General features: G+C 40.1%; 1 protein-coding gene across 1 annotated transcript in view; it reads right to left on the reverse strand.

The window, feature by feature from the left end:
• cacna1fa (calcium channel, voltage-dependent, L type, alpha 1F subunit a) overlaps positions 1–13,425 on the reverse strand; it is a 32,380-nt gene extending 18,955 nt beyond the window's left edge. The window contains exons 1-30 of the mRNA XM_008278122.1: positions 13,305–13,425; positions 13,015–13,127; positions 11,073–11,212; positions 10,835–10,980; positions 10,597–10,749; positions 10,309–10,505; positions 9,644–9,747; positions 9,383–9,525; positions 9,203–9,271; positions 9,055–9,118; positions 8,934–8,960; positions 7,185–7,345; positions 6,848–7,073; positions 6,561–6,768; positions 6,305–6,425; positions 6,103–6,175; positions 5,911–5,974; positions 5,762–5,819; positions 5,571–5,667; positions 4,612–4,741; positions 4,433–4,492; positions 4,193–4,299; positions 3,860–3,947; positions 3,626–3,733; positions 2,890–2,942; positions 2,651–2,797; positions 1,640–1,841; positions 1,338–1,496; positions 1,133–1,243; positions 950–1,033 (exon numbers count right to left, since the gene is read on the reverse strand). Coding sequence (XP_008276344.1) covers positions 950–1,033; positions 1,133–1,243; positions 1,338–1,496; positions 1,640–1,841; positions 2,651–2,797; positions 2,890–2,942; positions 3,626–3,733; positions 3,860–3,947; positions 4,193–4,299; positions 4,433–4,492; positions 4,612–4,741; positions 5,571–5,667; positions 5,762–5,819; positions 5,911–5,974; positions 6,103–6,175; positions 6,305–6,425; positions 6,561–6,768; positions 6,848–7,073; positions 7,185–7,345; positions 8,934–8,960; positions 9,055–9,118; positions 9,203–9,271; positions 9,383–9,525; positions 9,644–9,747; positions 10,309–10,505; positions 10,597–10,749; positions 10,835–10,980; positions 11,073–11,212; positions 13,015–13,127; positions 13,305–13,425 — 3,534 coding nt within the window. The remainder of the gene's footprint in view (positions 1–949; positions 1,034–1,132; positions 1,244–1,337; positions 1,497–1,639; positions 1,842–2,650; positions 2,798–2,889; positions 2,943–3,625; positions 3,734–3,859; positions 3,948–4,192; positions 4,300–4,432; positions 4,493–4,611; positions 4,742–5,570; positions 5,668–5,761; positions 5,820–5,910; positions 5,975–6,102; positions 6,176–6,304; positions 6,426–6,560; positions 6,769–6,847; positions 7,074–7,184; positions 7,346–8,933; positions 8,961–9,054; positions 9,119–9,202; positions 9,272–9,382; positions 9,526–9,643; positions 9,748–10,308; positions 10,506–10,596; positions 10,750–10,834; positions 10,981–11,072; positions 11,213–13,014; positions 13,128–13,304) is intronic.
• Positions 13,426–16,132: the final 2,707 nt, after the last annotated feature.

Raw genomic sequence — 16,132 nt, forward strand, 5'->3', positions numbered from 1 at the left:
ACCACATCTGAGCTTAACAACATTATCTTGGTCTCCTTCAACCAGAAAATTCTGAAATTTTCCTAAAAGTCAACAATTTCCCATAAGTACCCTACCATAGGGATCAATAAAGTTCTACCTTATCGAAGTTCTATCTAATTTAATCTAAAATTCATTAGGCATCTTATCATGGTGTTCACGAAAGTTTAATCTTGCAGTTTTGTGCTATAGAGCAAGTATCAGTGTTTTATTCGAATGCTGTTCATAGAGTTGGATGTCATGCATCAAAACTCTGAATATGGTTGATAACCTCTGTGCCAACTCTAAAGCACATGCTGGTCTGTTCTTCAGAACTGAATTGTACAAGTAGTACCTTGTTCACTGTGTCATTTTAGAAGGATGACCTCTGTGACTGTACTTAGTGCTACTATGACTTGTTCTATACTTCCAGATTACTGCTGTGTTTACAATGATTTTTATTTAGCTACCAGTCTTTTGGTACGTCTTTCCATTATTGTCCCACAATCAGATTTTTTAGATCCTCTGATAATTATTCTCTTAGTGGAACCATAATGCAGACATGCAGGTAGACACAGTCTATAGGTCTAAAGTTGAGAAAGTTCACAGATCATTTTATGACCATTTTCATGCAATTAAGCTAACTGGAATTCACAGGTCTATCCAGTTTTCAAATATCACAAATTTTCTAACTTGTGCATCAATGATTACGGGTTTATTAACTCTTGTATTAAAAGTTTCTATTTTGGAGGCTGTATTTTCAATATAGTATTTCTAAAATATTTGTTTTTGATTGTTCATAAGCTAAAACACTCTACTCATTAACTTAAATAATAATCCCATTATAGAGAGGCGATAAAGTTTTGAAGCACATCACATTTCAGTCATACTGCACAGGGGTGTACTCTTTCTGTTGTATTGTGTTGCTTTGTGGAAGAGTGAAGAAACTTACGCTAAACTCAGAGACTGCAATGTCCAACACGCTCCCCACGACAATCAGCGCATCAAATGAGTTCCAAGGATCAATGAAATAGTGCTACACGGAAGAACAAAAAGCGAACCGAGAGTAAACAACAGACAGAGGAGCAAATCGTAATGAATGCTGTTGTCAAAGATAAAAGAGTGGAAGCCTCACATGAGCCCGCAGAGCCAGTAACTTGATGATCATCTCTATAGTGAAAACCACAGTGAAGATCATGTTGAGGATGTCCATGATGGAGGTGAAGAGTTTGGACTGCTCGTAATGCTTAGAGAGAAACAGCATCACAAAGCTTCACATCAGCATGCCGAAACAGATTCAATATTTCTGTGATTCATGACAGATTTGTATGAAATGGTACCTGAACAGCCAGAGTGAGGGTGTTTCCCAGAATCAGTACAAACATGACGTACTCAAACTGGCTGGAGTTGATAATTTTCCAGAATTTGAGCTGGGATGGGTTTTTGGGAATGTAAATCTTTATAGGTTGAGCTTTTAGTGCATAATACACACACTGACGCTGGGTAGGGTGAAAAGAAACACAAAGACATTGTTTAGTACAAAACAATGAAATAAACATGCTGCATATCTGAAAGCATGGATAATAACATACATTGAAACCAAAAATAAGACTATAAATCAAGGTTTTGTAAAATGACTAACTTGATTTTTGTTCAGTTCGCAGTTCTTGAACTCGGCCTCTCCTTGTTCTCGAAATGTGATGATGACAAAACCCACAAATATGTTCATCATGAAGAAGGCAATGATGATGATGTAGATGATGAAAAAGATGGAGATTTCTACTCGGTAGTTGTAAATAGGGCCTCGGTTTATGGCGTTGGCATCCACGGCCCGGTAAAGGAGCCTGTGAACAAGAAAAAAGCACAAAGGTGAGGTTGTGATTCCTGGTCAGACACTGATTAGATCTATATAAAGCTCAACGAACAGGAATGATGATATTTTGCCATACATATCACAACAAAGAGGCAAGTTTCTTTATTTTAAATTATTTAAAATCCTGTTTTAGTCATGTAAAACTTGCTAGGGTATTAGAGAGCCATATAAAAACATCATCCACATCTGCGTATGAAATGTATATAATGATGATTTTTGAAGAAATGTAATATGTGGACACTTAAGACTGGTGTCACCAAAACAAGCATTCGACCAAATGTGAAACATGGTCACAATACACCTTATTGTTTCTGAGTTATGTCACTGATAATGACAGGAAACCTGTTACTGACTAACATTATATCACATTTGATCTTACAATTCGACAGTTCCACAAGCAAGGATCTAGACCTTTCCAATATAAAATGTTTCCACTTTATGATTTGAACCTATTACAAAGTAGGTAAATAAGTAGCAAGTGAATTCCTGACTTATGGCCAAAAACATGTCACAGTGAAATTTAGACCAACAAAATCATCATTAAGTCAAAGTAAATCTTGGTGCCACATTTGAAGAAAACCTCTCAAGGCATTCAAGAGATATCACATTCACAACACTGAACAGATGAACAGAGGGATATTTGTGATTATATATTTGTGACTAAAGAATGGCAGACAGCGTAAGGAAGGTAGTGGGAAATGTATAGACAAATGGGATTTGTTGACAATAAAGAAATGCAGCCTTGTCTTTGCATTAAAACAAACTGAAGTCACGACTCACTGTGGCCAGCCTTCAAACGTTGACACAGTGAATAAGGCCAACATGCCCATCAGCACATTGTCAAAGTTGAAATCACTGTTTTGCCAGATCCGCTCTCTGACCATGGGGTGGTTCATATCTCCGTCTTTGTAGACCACAAAAGTTCCCCTGAAATTAGGCACGTAAAAGTGTTTCATGAAGTAAACCATATGTTGTAAGATTGTCAATGGCTTTGTATTGAATGAAGAAAGAAAACATACTTGCACTCGTCTGGAGTGTGTTTGGCTTCATCAGTGCAGCTGTAGAATCTGCCCTGTAGCATCAAACACAGAGACGTTATACGGTCTGAGTACTAAAGTCTGTTTTCCTGTCAAATACCAAAAAACTGGAACACATTTTTCTAATTTTACCTTTAAACCAACAACAAGAAGAACGGGGGAAAAAGCACAGAAAACTGGCCCACTTTTTAAATTCCATTTTTTTAAAGGAAAAAAACAAACAAACAAACAAAAAACAGAAAGTGGGACAATTTGTTTATTTTTCCATTTCAAACCATTTAAAAAAAAAATAATAATAATTTAAACAACAACAAAAACTATCCCATTTTTCCATTTCCACAATGTCCTTTAATATAAAAAAGTGGAAGAAACGGCTTGTGTTTTGGTTTTGTGTAATCATTTAAAAAAAAAAATTAAACCAATAACAACAAAGAAAAATGGGCATGTTTTTTAGGTTTGGTATTTGATGTGAAAAGAGTTTGTATTTCAATGTGTCCAGACCGTAGACTTTATAGTCATTTTGTCATTTTGTTGACTGTTTGTTATAAAGGGGCAGATTACATAAGTTTATTCTTCTTCCTGCTCCCTTTTCATTCAGAAATGGAAACTTTTTTTTGTATTGTGTTGAATTTTTTTGTTTTGTTTTGTTTTGTTTTTTCAATGAATGAAATAAACTACGACTGCTACTACTACTACTACTGAAAGTGTAAACACGTACCTTGAACAGCTGCACTCCAATACAAGCAAACATGAACTGAAGGAGCGTTGTGACGATCAAGATGTTGCCGATGGTGCGGATCGCCACAAACACACACTGCACCACGTTCTGTGAACATACAAACCACAAAACCAATGTATTCAAACAGCAACAAACTATATACACTGCATAAACAGCAAACGTTCAATATGATTAAATAAAGGGACAGAAATAAGATGGAACATATTCATTTACCTTCAGTCCCTTTGCTCTGTTAATGGCTCGAAGAGGCCTGAGCACTCGGAGCACTCGGAGAATTTTTACCACGGAGATCGCACTTGAGCTAAAAGCAAAAACACAATGGATTCAGAAAACTCATGAGATTTTTGGGGTAATAAACTAAAAAAAAATGACACAGATCTGACTCAGAAAGAAGAGAGTATGAAGTATAAAACTACACTTATATATCTTTTTTCAAATCTCTACGCTTCACTGGTTCCACAAATTGCAGCACAAATAGAGATTGCTATTGATTTTTCTGTCAGAGGAGAACACTGTGCGGTTTGTGTTGAATGCGTATCTACTCACTGTAGAAAGAAAGACGTGAGCGACACACTGACAACCAGCAGGTCGAGAAGGTTGAAGGCGTTCCTGCAGAAGGAGCCGGTGTGCAGAAAAGCTCCGTAGACTGTCATCTAGACACGAGCGAGGAGGCGAAGGAACAACGTTAGAAACTAGTCGCTCTGCCACGAGCTTTTGAACTACACCCTTTTTATAGCACATCATTTTCCACTTCATTTTGTCAGTTCCAGTCACCGTAGCTGTTACCTTTAGCACGATCTCCACGGTGAAAACTGAAGTGAATACATAATCAGCGTATCCGAGCACCTGAGGGGGGGACAGATCAGCCGTCAGTCTCGTTAATCGTGAAGCTGATATTTATGAGCTGGTGAACATGGAGGGAATGTGACAGGCTGTTTGCAAGAGGAGATGTAGGTGAAGCTTACAATATTCCTGAACGAGTGGGATTTTATCGGATCCTCAGCAGCCAGTGAAATACTACTGAGGATGATGAAGATGAGGATGAAGTTGGTGAAGTAGGGATGATGGATGAGGTTGTGGCAGGCGACTCGTAAACTGAAGAATGAAGAATTGGAGGTAAATCAGTGCTACAGAACATCACTTCTGTCATTTCTTGGGTTAATGTGGAGAGTGGTAAAAGATTCTTTACTTAAGGAAAAGTATCAATACAAAAATGTAAAAATACCCCAAGTCCTGCATGAAAAACCCGACTTAAGTAAAGAAAAGCATTAGTGGCAAAACATAGTTAAAGTATTAAAGCAAAAGGATTTGTTTTTCTCCTACTGACTGATATATTATTACAAATGAAATAATTAGATGATTATTAGAAAAGCATCAGTGTTGCTGCAGGTTTGAACTACTTTATATATGGTTTTATGCTCAGGGACAGCAGACAAATCTGAGGCTTACACATGATTCATGAGAGGAGAGAAGAAAAAACAACAACAACAAAAATCTGATCCACAAAACCGTTTTCAGTTTTTCTGTAATCTTTGATTTTCGGTGAGATATGGGATCATTTTAATATTTATTGAAATCATTTATTTGAGAAGTTTAGAGAGTAAAATCCATGATGTGTTTTTTGTTTAAAAAAAAAAAAAGAAGCTATACATGCTTGAAACCACCAGTTTAATCTTTAACAATGTGTTGTATTATAAAAGCTTGTTATGTCATCCACTGTGTGAAATCTTCATTTTAAAAATATCTTGAGCTGTTAGATAAATGTAGAGGAGCAGAGAGCACAATATTTCCCTCTGAAATGCAGTGGAGTGGAAGAATAAAGAAGCATAAGACAGAAACACTCTAATAAAGCACCTTAAAATTGTACTTAAGCACAATACTTCATCAAATGTTATTTCAATGAATGTGCGTGATCTAAAATTACCAGTTTTTCTTTCCAAGAATGAAGAAGGAGCTTCCATCAGGTATTGGCACAATCTTTTCTTTGGGCCCAGAGAACTCTGGCTTTAATGGAGCAACGCCTACAACAAAGAGCAAACAGGAGAGACAGTTTCAATCACTCTTAATCACTGTGGTTAATGCCTCTTGTGCCGGGGGGACGTCCATCACTCTCACCCTCCAGTCCCTCGATGGCTCGAAGCTCCTCGTTTTCCTGCCAGTCATCCTCCTCGTTCTGTGCTCGAGACAAAATATCAGCTGCTGTAACTTACTTGGTTTTTATAAATGTCAGCTGAGGTGCAGCAAAAGATTTTTAAATACCGTACCCCTGCATCTTCGTCCTCTTTCTCCTCATCCTCATCCCACTCTTCCTCCTCTTCCTTTTTCTCTCTGAATTGGAATAAATGTTATTGTGAAGCTAAAAATAACTGATCGGTGTAAATGCAGCAGAAAATAAAAGCATAAGTCAGTCACAGATGTGTCTGACATTGCTGCTCGTGATCTTTTCTCAAACTTACTCCACTTTTTTCTTTCCACCACCTCCAGCCAAGTTGTCCACAGCGATAGCCAAGAAGACATTGAGCAGGATGTCTGATCACAAAATTAAGGAATTAAGGATTTGTTACTTTTGGAATTAAAGACCTAATGTTATTGTTCAGATGAGAGCGGGAGTGATCGGAATCCCTGCTGATGTGTTTGTCACTTAAAGGAAAAGGATACAGTTACCACAGACAAAGAGGATGACGAAGTAAATGCAAACCACCATGTTAGGGAAGATGGGCCCTCCGTATGCCATGATGCCGTCATACATCACAGCGTTCCAGTCCTCTCCGGTGAGGATCTGCAGTAAAAGAACATCCATAAGGAGCAAGAAGGAAGATACAGTTAGAAAGACAGAGGGAGGGAGCTGGAATCAACTCAATAATACACAGAACTGTGAGGATAGTGGTGGGATATTCTGAAGATGTAAAATCACCTGGAAACATGTGAGCAGAGCCTGAGGGAACGAGTCAAAGGTGCTTCTCTTCATCTGAGTCTCGTCAAAGTTGAATTTGCCTCCGAACAACTGCATTCCCAGCAAGGCGAAGATGATGAGGAAGAGGAAGAGCAGGAGCAGAAGGGAGCAGATAGCTTTCATGGAGTTGAGCAGGGAATTGACCAGATCAGACAGGGCAGCCCAGTGTCTAGAAATGACAAGACAGCATGAACACCGGTCACGGATCTACGCTAGTGGTGTCTCTCTAAAGCTCTGGTGCTAGTTACCGAGTCATCTTAAATATCCTGAGCAGTCGAATGCAGCGCAGCACGGAGATGCCAATGGGCGGGATGACCTCCAGCTCCACAAGCAGTGTCTCGAGAATACCGCCGCACACCACAAAGCAATCAAAGCGGTTGAACAGTGCCATAAAATAGATCTGCAGACCGAAGGCGTACATCTTCATCAGCATCTCCAGAGTAAACAGCAGCAGCAGGATCTTATTGGCTCGCTCTGGGGGACGGAGAAGTCAATTTTAATTCCTTTTAAATCACATTTGGAGTCAGCACCCAGAAAAACAAATATTAAGCAAAGGTTAGAATAAAAGAAGCACTGTATTATTACCTTGCATTTCTGTGAGCCACTTTGGCTGTCCATAATGCTCGGAGGCGCTGGCCACTGTGTTAAGAAACACCAGCAGAAGCACCAACCAGTAGAAATTAGTGGTCTTGACGGCAACGCGGCAGTTCTTCCTAAAAGTATGGTTCAGCTGGCACAGCTGGTCACTGAAAAAGATAGAAACAATGTGTTGAATGCAAAATTGCATTTGCAGGAAAAGGCTTTAGCAGCAGCAGTAGCTTCAGTGTTGTCATGATTCCATTCATTTCCAGTGCAACGAAAAATAATAATAATATGATATGATAGAATATAGTCCATTAGTGATTTAATACAATTTTATAAACGCATTAGTTTTTGAGCCCAAGGGATCAACCAAGTCTCTGCTATTTTTTAATTTTTACCTGAAAAAAACATTCCTAAATTCAGTCAGTAACTTCATCAGTAACCACTGCACAACTGTGAGGCCAAAATGAACAACCTAGAAATACAATAGGCCACTTTGTCCCCATCACCAGACCAGACTGCATCAGTAAACACTGATCTTATTGAACTTGTTCTAAAAATGCACTGCAACTCAAATTTGATGCAACAGAAATGAAACCCAATCATGCTTCACCCACTTTAGTGAAAGTAGTGCTGGGCAATGATTCTCATTGAATGGGACACTTACAGTAACTTTGGTCTCAGCACAAGGGACCTTCAGGCCAGAGAGACTTAAGCTCCCTTTATCATTTATAATAAATGATTTCCAGATTTTTTCAGATCGACCTGGGTTAGTCTTCTTTTTGTTTAATCTGACATTCCACACTGCTATGTGCACATGTAGTGCCATGGAGTCATTGCATCAAAGACAATAAGTGAGAGAGTTTACTACATAAATTTGTGTAGTCCTTGTGTCAAAATCACTGATTCGTCACAACATTTAAAACAGCTCCCTAATATTGTGTGGGACGCAAGACTTTTGGGGGTGTCTTGTGGTGTCTGGCACCAGGACATTGTTAATGTGTCCTTTGGATCCTGTGGGTTTCAGCCCATTCTGTGGTGTAGAATGTTCTGACTGCACCTCAGTATCATTCTGCTATTGGGAGAAAAAAAAAACCACTGTGTTGTTTGCATTTCTGTAAACCAATCACAGTCATCGTGGGCAAGGCTAAGGATGCAGATCTGGGGTTCCTTCAAAATAGTGACAGGTGGAGTGGTTTTGGTGGAACATTTGCACGCAGGGAGACGACCCGCAAGAGACATCCGGTGAGTCAGACAAGGTGTTAATAAAAATGCTTTCTGGATATACTGATCTCTATGACGATAGTAAAACAGAAAACTAGAAATGGGCTCCTTTATGCTCTCACACGAATGAGTTCTTGCATTGTAACGAATACGTCTTAGTGATATCTAGAAGTTTTTTCACTGTGGTGGATAAAAATAATGCAACTTCTATAACGTCCTCTAACATACCAAACTTTCATCACATTGAACCACTCAATGACAACCGTCCCAAGAATGTATTAACCCACTCAAACTGAATCCTTTTTGTTTCTGGTCTTATGAAGTGATGATATTTTGATGCAAATTTGCTATATTTTCTAAAAAGCAATGCAATGTTCAGCAAATTCATATGAAATACATGATCGACACAATCAAAAGTTATGGATGATATAATACTAGAATTTGTTAATATGCCCTAACTACTCTAAAAGTTAACTCTCTTCGCCACATAAACATTTCATACACACTGTGTTACATTAAAAATCTTACCAGAAGCTATTGGCCATCAACTTTGCCCTAAGAAAGAAAGAAAATGAGAGAGAAAGACATTAATTATAATGACACGATCTCCTCCTGCATGGAGACAGCAAACATTTCTCTGTTGCCTTACATAAGAGAAGCACAGCAGCCGTTGTCATCATCGAGGTACGCGATATCATCGTCTGAGTCTGACTCTGTTGAACACACGCAGATGTACTGGATGTTAAGAGAGCATCAAATAAATTAAACATCAAAACAGACGGTGGGAGCTGTCGTACCTCCTCCATCCTCACTGTGTTTGTACCAGCCGAACTTCTTCATCATCTTTTTCTTTGCAATTGCAGCACCTTCAAAGACACAGGAAGTGGATTATGTGTAAATGTAAGACCACAGAGCGTTAATGTTGGGATTGGAGGGCGTGTGTTTTGAAAATATTTGAAAATATGCATTTAACTGACGTTTGTTTCCTTCTTCATCCACATCCTCTGCCTCTATGAGCCAGTCCATGTAGCCAATCATGTCCTCCTCCATCTGCTTGCTCTCCTGGGCCTTCTGTAGCTCACCACGAGCCACAGCCTTTTCTCTTTCCTTAGAGAACTCTCTGTGCACATGAATACAGGCACAAACTCAGCAAATGTAGGAAAATCACAAAGGACGTATGTGATAGGTGCGTTCTGAAGCAGCTTCTTTGTTTCTTGTGCAGTGCAGCGACTACCCACCCGCTCAACACACCCAATACGAGATTGATGATGAAAAATGACCCGAAGATGACCAGAGAAACAAAGTAAATCCATGGAATCTCGTAACCTATGGCATCGTTCATCTGTACAGAGAGATGGAAAATGTAAATTAGCATCAGTCAGCAAACTGTGAAGAAAAAATTACTTTACTTTTTTAAGTTTCTAGAGCGGGTATTGAACTTTCCCCTTAGCTCCTCTGATTGACCCCCTTATGTAAAGCTAGTATTTGTAACAGATGTGTACTAATCCACAAAACTTAAAAAGACTCTTGACCTCATGTCGATCTATTGTAGGAAGACAGGCAAGCACTCCCTGTACCTCTCAAGGACAGATTGCACCAACGCGTCGGATTATCTTTGTTTTCCTCTCACTCATAAATCTAGATGTGGCTCCCACCGAAGGAGGATATAAGACCGAAGGTGTGAGAGAAATCCTCAGAACTGATGCTGGCATTGCATGCGTTAACTACTGCTCTGTTAGTGTCACTTCTCCTGAATTCAGTAAACCGTAGTCATCAACCCTAGTCATCTTATTTCCAGCGTGTCTCTCTGTGTCGGGTTCCTCATCCTACATCAACTTCTTCCAGAATTCCACAACACAAACAAATACGAAGAAATGGAGGATTCATGGACATTTGTGCATACCCAATAGAGCACATCAGTCCAACCCTCCATGGTGATGCACTGGAAGACTGTCAGCATAGCAAAGAAGATGTTGTCAAAGTTTGTGATCCCGCCGTTGGGACCCTCCCACTTGCCCCTGCACTCTGTCCCGTTGCCCACACAAAAGCGCCCGCTGCCGGCAAACGCACAAGGAGATGGATCGTCCTCCACCATGAGACCTGGAGCAGGAAGCAGCAGGAGACAAACAGGCTTTGAGTGTAAACATCCACCAAACAGGAACAATGCTTTGAATCGGCTGAGAGCATGTACCTGTGCTCAGGAAGTAGCACGTTTTGTGCATCCTGCCGATGAAAAGCTCCAAACCGATGATGGCGTAGATGATGATGACAAACATGACCAGCATACCAATGTGGAGAAGGGGGACCATGGCTTTCATGATGGAGTTCAACACAATCTGTAAACCTGGCGGGGTCAAATACACTCTTTTTAGTTGTGCATGTGGGATCAAGCAAACAGGCAAACAAGCTGCCATAACTGACAAACGCACTTGGCACTCCAGATACGAGTCGAAGCGGTCGCAGCACCCTGAATGCTCTGAGAGCTTTGACATCCAGGCCTCCCGGTTTTCCTGCAGCATGATGGGCCTCTCCTGGCTTGTGATCCGTCATGCCCTCCGCTATCACGCTGAACAACCTGCACAGAATCAGAACACAGCTGTCACGCTTCCCATTACCGGCAGAACATCCATAGATGGAAACGGTGACTGCACGAAGCACCAAAAATACCCGACAATGACGATAACGAAATCAAGCAAGTTCCATCCGCTGCGTATGTAGGCGCTGGGGTGCATGACTAAGCCGTAGGCAAGGATTTTAGTGAAAGTCTCAATGGTGAAGATGACGAGGAAGACATACTCAACTTGTTCCTGGGAACAAAAGAAACAGTGGGGATGGTGGGGCGAAAATAGAATGAGTACATCAGAAAAAAAAAAAACATTCAGTGAGACAAAAGAAAAAGTCTAGTTATTTTTAGGGTATGTTATTGACATTTAGAGGCTATTGTTGCTGTTTATTTACAGTTTTTTTCTTGCTCCACTGAAAAGAGTCATGTGAGTTCTCATTAAGAGCTGAACACTGGCTTTCTAACCTCTTAACCCAGTGTCTAACACATGCTTAAGTCTGTCCCCACATCCCTTTTCTGTAACCTTCAGCTTAATGCCCCTAATCACTGTCACTTCACCTCAAACTGACACAATAATCCAGGAATGATGTGCTTTAAAGTAAGGTGATGCCTGTTGTTTAGGAAATCAGAAAAAAACACACCCAAACCTTATCTAAAAATGATAACAGCTGATATTAAGTCCTCGCGAGGAAGAATATCTTAAACTGTCAGATTACCTCCTCTGTGAAATCCAATAAAGGGATCTACTAACATGTATCCTGCTGTAAGTATGTGTGTGTCTGTGCGTCCACCACCCTTTTAACTACACTCACGTGAACTCAAATATCTAATGACTTCACTCTGCCATCTACATGAGGACTGTTTTAAACAGTGCAATAACATTAACGACAATGTCACATCTGCATGTTTACTGAATGTGTTACATTATTGTTCAGTCATTTCATTTATAATTCCTGTGTGACTGATTTTCAGTTTGAACATCGTGTCATTTTACTAACAAAAACTGATCAGAAAAAGAGAAAGAATAAGAGACAGAGAGAGCGGAGGAGAGAAGAGGCAGATGGTTGGTGTTTAAGTCAGTCATGATCCCTGACAGGGTCAACTAGCTGAGGTCACTGCGCAACTTTTTACCTCTAATGCCATTACCACCCACCACAAAACCCACCGACCTTCTTGCTAATTGCAGAACGCCTACCGACTCCTGTCCTTTTTATGAAGAACCGAAATGCTCATTTTCTCCTTTTCAGAAACCATTAAAACTGCCATTTCCTGCACTTATATTATAAATGACTCAGGGGACCCTAGACTGAAAATGATCTCAGAAAAACCAGAGGAGATGCTCTTAGAAACAAGGAACATGAGAGAATATAAAGTGTAAAAGAAGTCGTGATGGCAATACAAAGTGTTCACCTCATTATATTCTGAAGAAGGAGCTCTCCTTTAGAAAGTTCTCTTTAATCACAGCACTTTAAAGTGAATACCTAACATGACATTTGCCATGTTGGTCTTTATAAGATCTTTCTTCAAACACCTTCTCTCTCACGTGTGCTCTAACTATGTGGTCTATTCATCTAAGTGACTATTTAATTTAACACGACAGGCAAGGATGCACTAGCAGAGGGTACTTAATTGTTGGATAAAGACCTGAAATGTGTTTCTATACTTTTCTTTCCTGTTTCTGCAGGAAGAAGTCATGTTCATTCATTGTATTTTGTGACTGTGTCATGCATTTTGTTGTGTCAATTGCATTTTGTTGCGGTCTTTATTTTGACTTTTCTACATTAAAGGTGCAGCATCCTTCAGATTCATTCTTCTTGTAGACTGTGTTTGAAAACACCACCTACCAGGCAGCACACTGATGAAATAAATATGTTTTTTACCAGCAAGTTAGTAAATGTTTGGCTGTTTTTTTGCATCATCCTAACTTATATTTTAGCAATTGTATCTTCTGTAACATTAGGCTTGCAGAGTGTTTATTGCTGTTCTAACTTTCCAAATGATGCACAGAAACAAGTTAATGTATATATCTCTCCACAGAAAACTCACTAGTTGGTGGTTTGTAGCATTGGAATCATCATCTGGGTATGGCTTGGTAACACCCATGGCCACACAGTTGGCAAAAATGGCAAGTAGAATGAAAATATCAAAAGGCTTGAAGACTGTAATTAAGGCTACAACAGACATTGTGGATTCATTTCTCTTTGAAAACACACACAACAGAACAAAAAACCACCTCCATCCCAACATATTCACATTCACACATCACCACATTCGCATCACATGTAGGAGGGTTTGTATAAACATCCACAAAGCACACTGCGTGAGTCAACACAAACACGACTCAGAGAAAGGATATTTCCACTCCACTAGGGCCAGCGCTGCCATGCGGATGGGGTTGCTCAGAGTGAGGCAGCACAGCGCTCGGGGGGCCCTGAGGGCAGATTTGTTTGCCTGCATCGCCTTCTTGGCCCCCCCTCCTCTTTTTCTGGCTGAGCCAGTTGACCCGAGGGTGTCTGATTTGCCTGCATCGCCCCCAGGGGGGGCATCTGTCAAGAAATAACAGGATAAAACACAAAATAAAGAGGATATTCTGAGTTTTCAAGCATCCTGAACATGAATCTAATCTATTGGCAACACACTGAAAGATTTATTGGTTGAATTGTTTTAAACTGAGTAAGTAAATAAGTGTTTCATATGGATGATAGACTCTGACAACTCCTGGCTAGAAGAGCAGTGGGTGTCTTAAACAAACAAAACAACAAACTTGTGAGAAACTCTAGTTAGTGTCCGACTTCTCAGTCCTGGGTCACACCAGGTCACGTCTACATTTCTTGTCTCAGCGTACATTTTATTATCTAACATAATTAGGAAAGGATATCTTATAAGACCAGATGTGACCTACTTCTTTATTGGGAGCAGCGTGGCACTTAGCCCAGCACTATCCCCAAGTAGGCACATGAACACCTGTTGACAAGGCCTTGCACAGAGAATAAGCCTGCGGGTGCTTTTATCAACTCATCCGTGAACAAACCACAGAGGAGTAGCCAAAAAATGTGGGCAAAAAAAAGAGCTTAAACTGTGTGTCCTAGGAAGAAAACTTTGAACATGATGCCAGCTGTTAGTGTAAGACTATATGCTGCAACTGAGACAGAAAAAAACTACTACTATCATGTGTTTGACCAATCAGAAGACATTTAAAAATGTTAGAGACATGTTCTATCTCTCCTCTGGATTTTTCCATTGAAGATACAGTGCAGTGAATCTCATCCAAGTTGTTATGCATAATTTTACATGTTGTTCCTGTGTGCTTTACCTTTCTTTGCCCCGTCCATTTCTGTAGTTCAACACCACGGAGCCACTTAAGAAAAACGCACCATCAACTCCTCAGGGGATCTGCGATGGATCACAGATATGAATTTGGCCCCGAAAAAAGACACGACTTTCCACGGGCGAAATAAATAAATAAAATAAAAGCAGGACCATCTGCAGCCTGTCATTTCAAATCCACATGCAGAGCGCCGGTGCAGCTGAGAGGCTGTGGGCCATCCTGCTGCCCGCCTCCTGCTCCTAGCCTGGAAATCCAATTAAAGCCGCTTTCTGGTAATTTCTTCCTCTGAGTAAATAAAAAGAAAAGAAAAAATCTGCAATTGCCTTTTTTATCTGCGCAGGCACATAATAAGGCGAGGAATATTAAGAGAAACGCGTGCCCATATCCGCGGTGGTCAGCCGGCAGGATTAAAGCAGCTGAGCCGTTTAAAAGGATGACAGAGGAAATCTTTCAAGGGGAAGGTGGAGGTGGAGAAGCCCTGAGGCTCTGCGGGATTCTGCTGCGATGTTTTAGCTATAGAGGAGAAGAATATTAACAAAAAACAGCCTCGAGATGAGGGGAGAAAGCGGTTAGAAACGCATTTCAGGACCTTGGACAGAAGCAGCCAGAATGCAGTAGCGGAGGAGCGGCAGCGGGGGGCGCACGTCCACAGTGAATGACAGAGACTATGTTCATAACAGGCCATTTCATATAAAATCAACCAACTCACATCTAAGCCCATCAGAATCAGTGAGGCTTTTTGTACCCAAATTTGAGCGTATTTAGTGAAGCCATACAAAAGTTTACTTTCATATTGTGAATAATTTCTAAGTTACAGGCTGTTGAAGTACAAAGCTGTGGGTTGAAATGTCACTTTTTTCAGCATGTTTGAGCCCTAATAACTCTAGAAGTACAGGAGAGAGCCACATGACATTTTCTGGGATGAAAAACACATTAGAGCCCTGTTAAAAGCTGCAACCACATCTCCTTTACATCCACAACAGACATGTCACAATCTGAAATCAAAATCTTGCTTTTGATCAGTTTTTCCTGTAAGCAGCTTTTAGCATCAATATTTAATGGCATATCTCACAGTTTTAATAGCAGAACTGCATCGGTTTAATGTCTATAACAGACAGAAATAGAAACATGCTTTGCTACCCTGTATGTATTTTTCTGGAGAAAACTTTAAAATGTGCATTTCGGGTAAATTTTCATTTTCATATCATCGTGTTGGATAGTTGGTCCAAACAAATTAATGAAAGGTCCAATTTTGCCTATTTTTTGACACCAACTCATCTTCTAGCAAAGATTATGTCTGTGTCCACAGTTTTTTTTTTTCTTGAATACAGTCATATTGTAAGACTAGCAAAATGTAAAATTTGGCATTCCATTTGCACGAGGAATTAAAACCATAATAACTCCTGCACAATCATTTTCTTGGCTCCATAGAAGAGACAAGTGTTGGGAACCAAGATTACACATCATCACCGTTGTTCACAATCTGGCGATGCAAACAGGGCTACAGTACAAACCGACAGAACAAGAACTGAACACTATGAGCGATGAAATTGAAAGACTTTCAAATAGACACTGATTGCTCCAATCTGGTTTGATCTCCTATCATAGAAGGCATGTGAACACCAATGTTGTTTTGCTGTTACTAACCTACATTTGTCATTTTCAAAATAAGCCCATTCATTTATTTATATATTTATTTTACATAGAAGCTGTCGTAGCTAGAGGAAGAAGAACCTGGTATCAAAATGTAGATAAGAATGAGACCTTTCACGTGCTACAACTTATTTTAACTAACCACCTCTCCCACATGAAGTATGACACTTGAAAGTTTGGCCA

The sequence above is a fragment of the Stegastes partitus genome, unplaced genomic scaffold (genome assembly GCF_000690725.1).
Source record: "Stegastes partitus isolate 25-593 unplaced genomic scaffold, Stegastes_partitus-1.0.2 Scaffold4, whole genome shotgun sequence".
In the NCBI taxonomy this organism is placed as follows: domain Eukaryota; kingdom Metazoa; phylum Chordata; class Actinopteri; family Pomacentridae; genus Stegastes; species Stegastes partitus.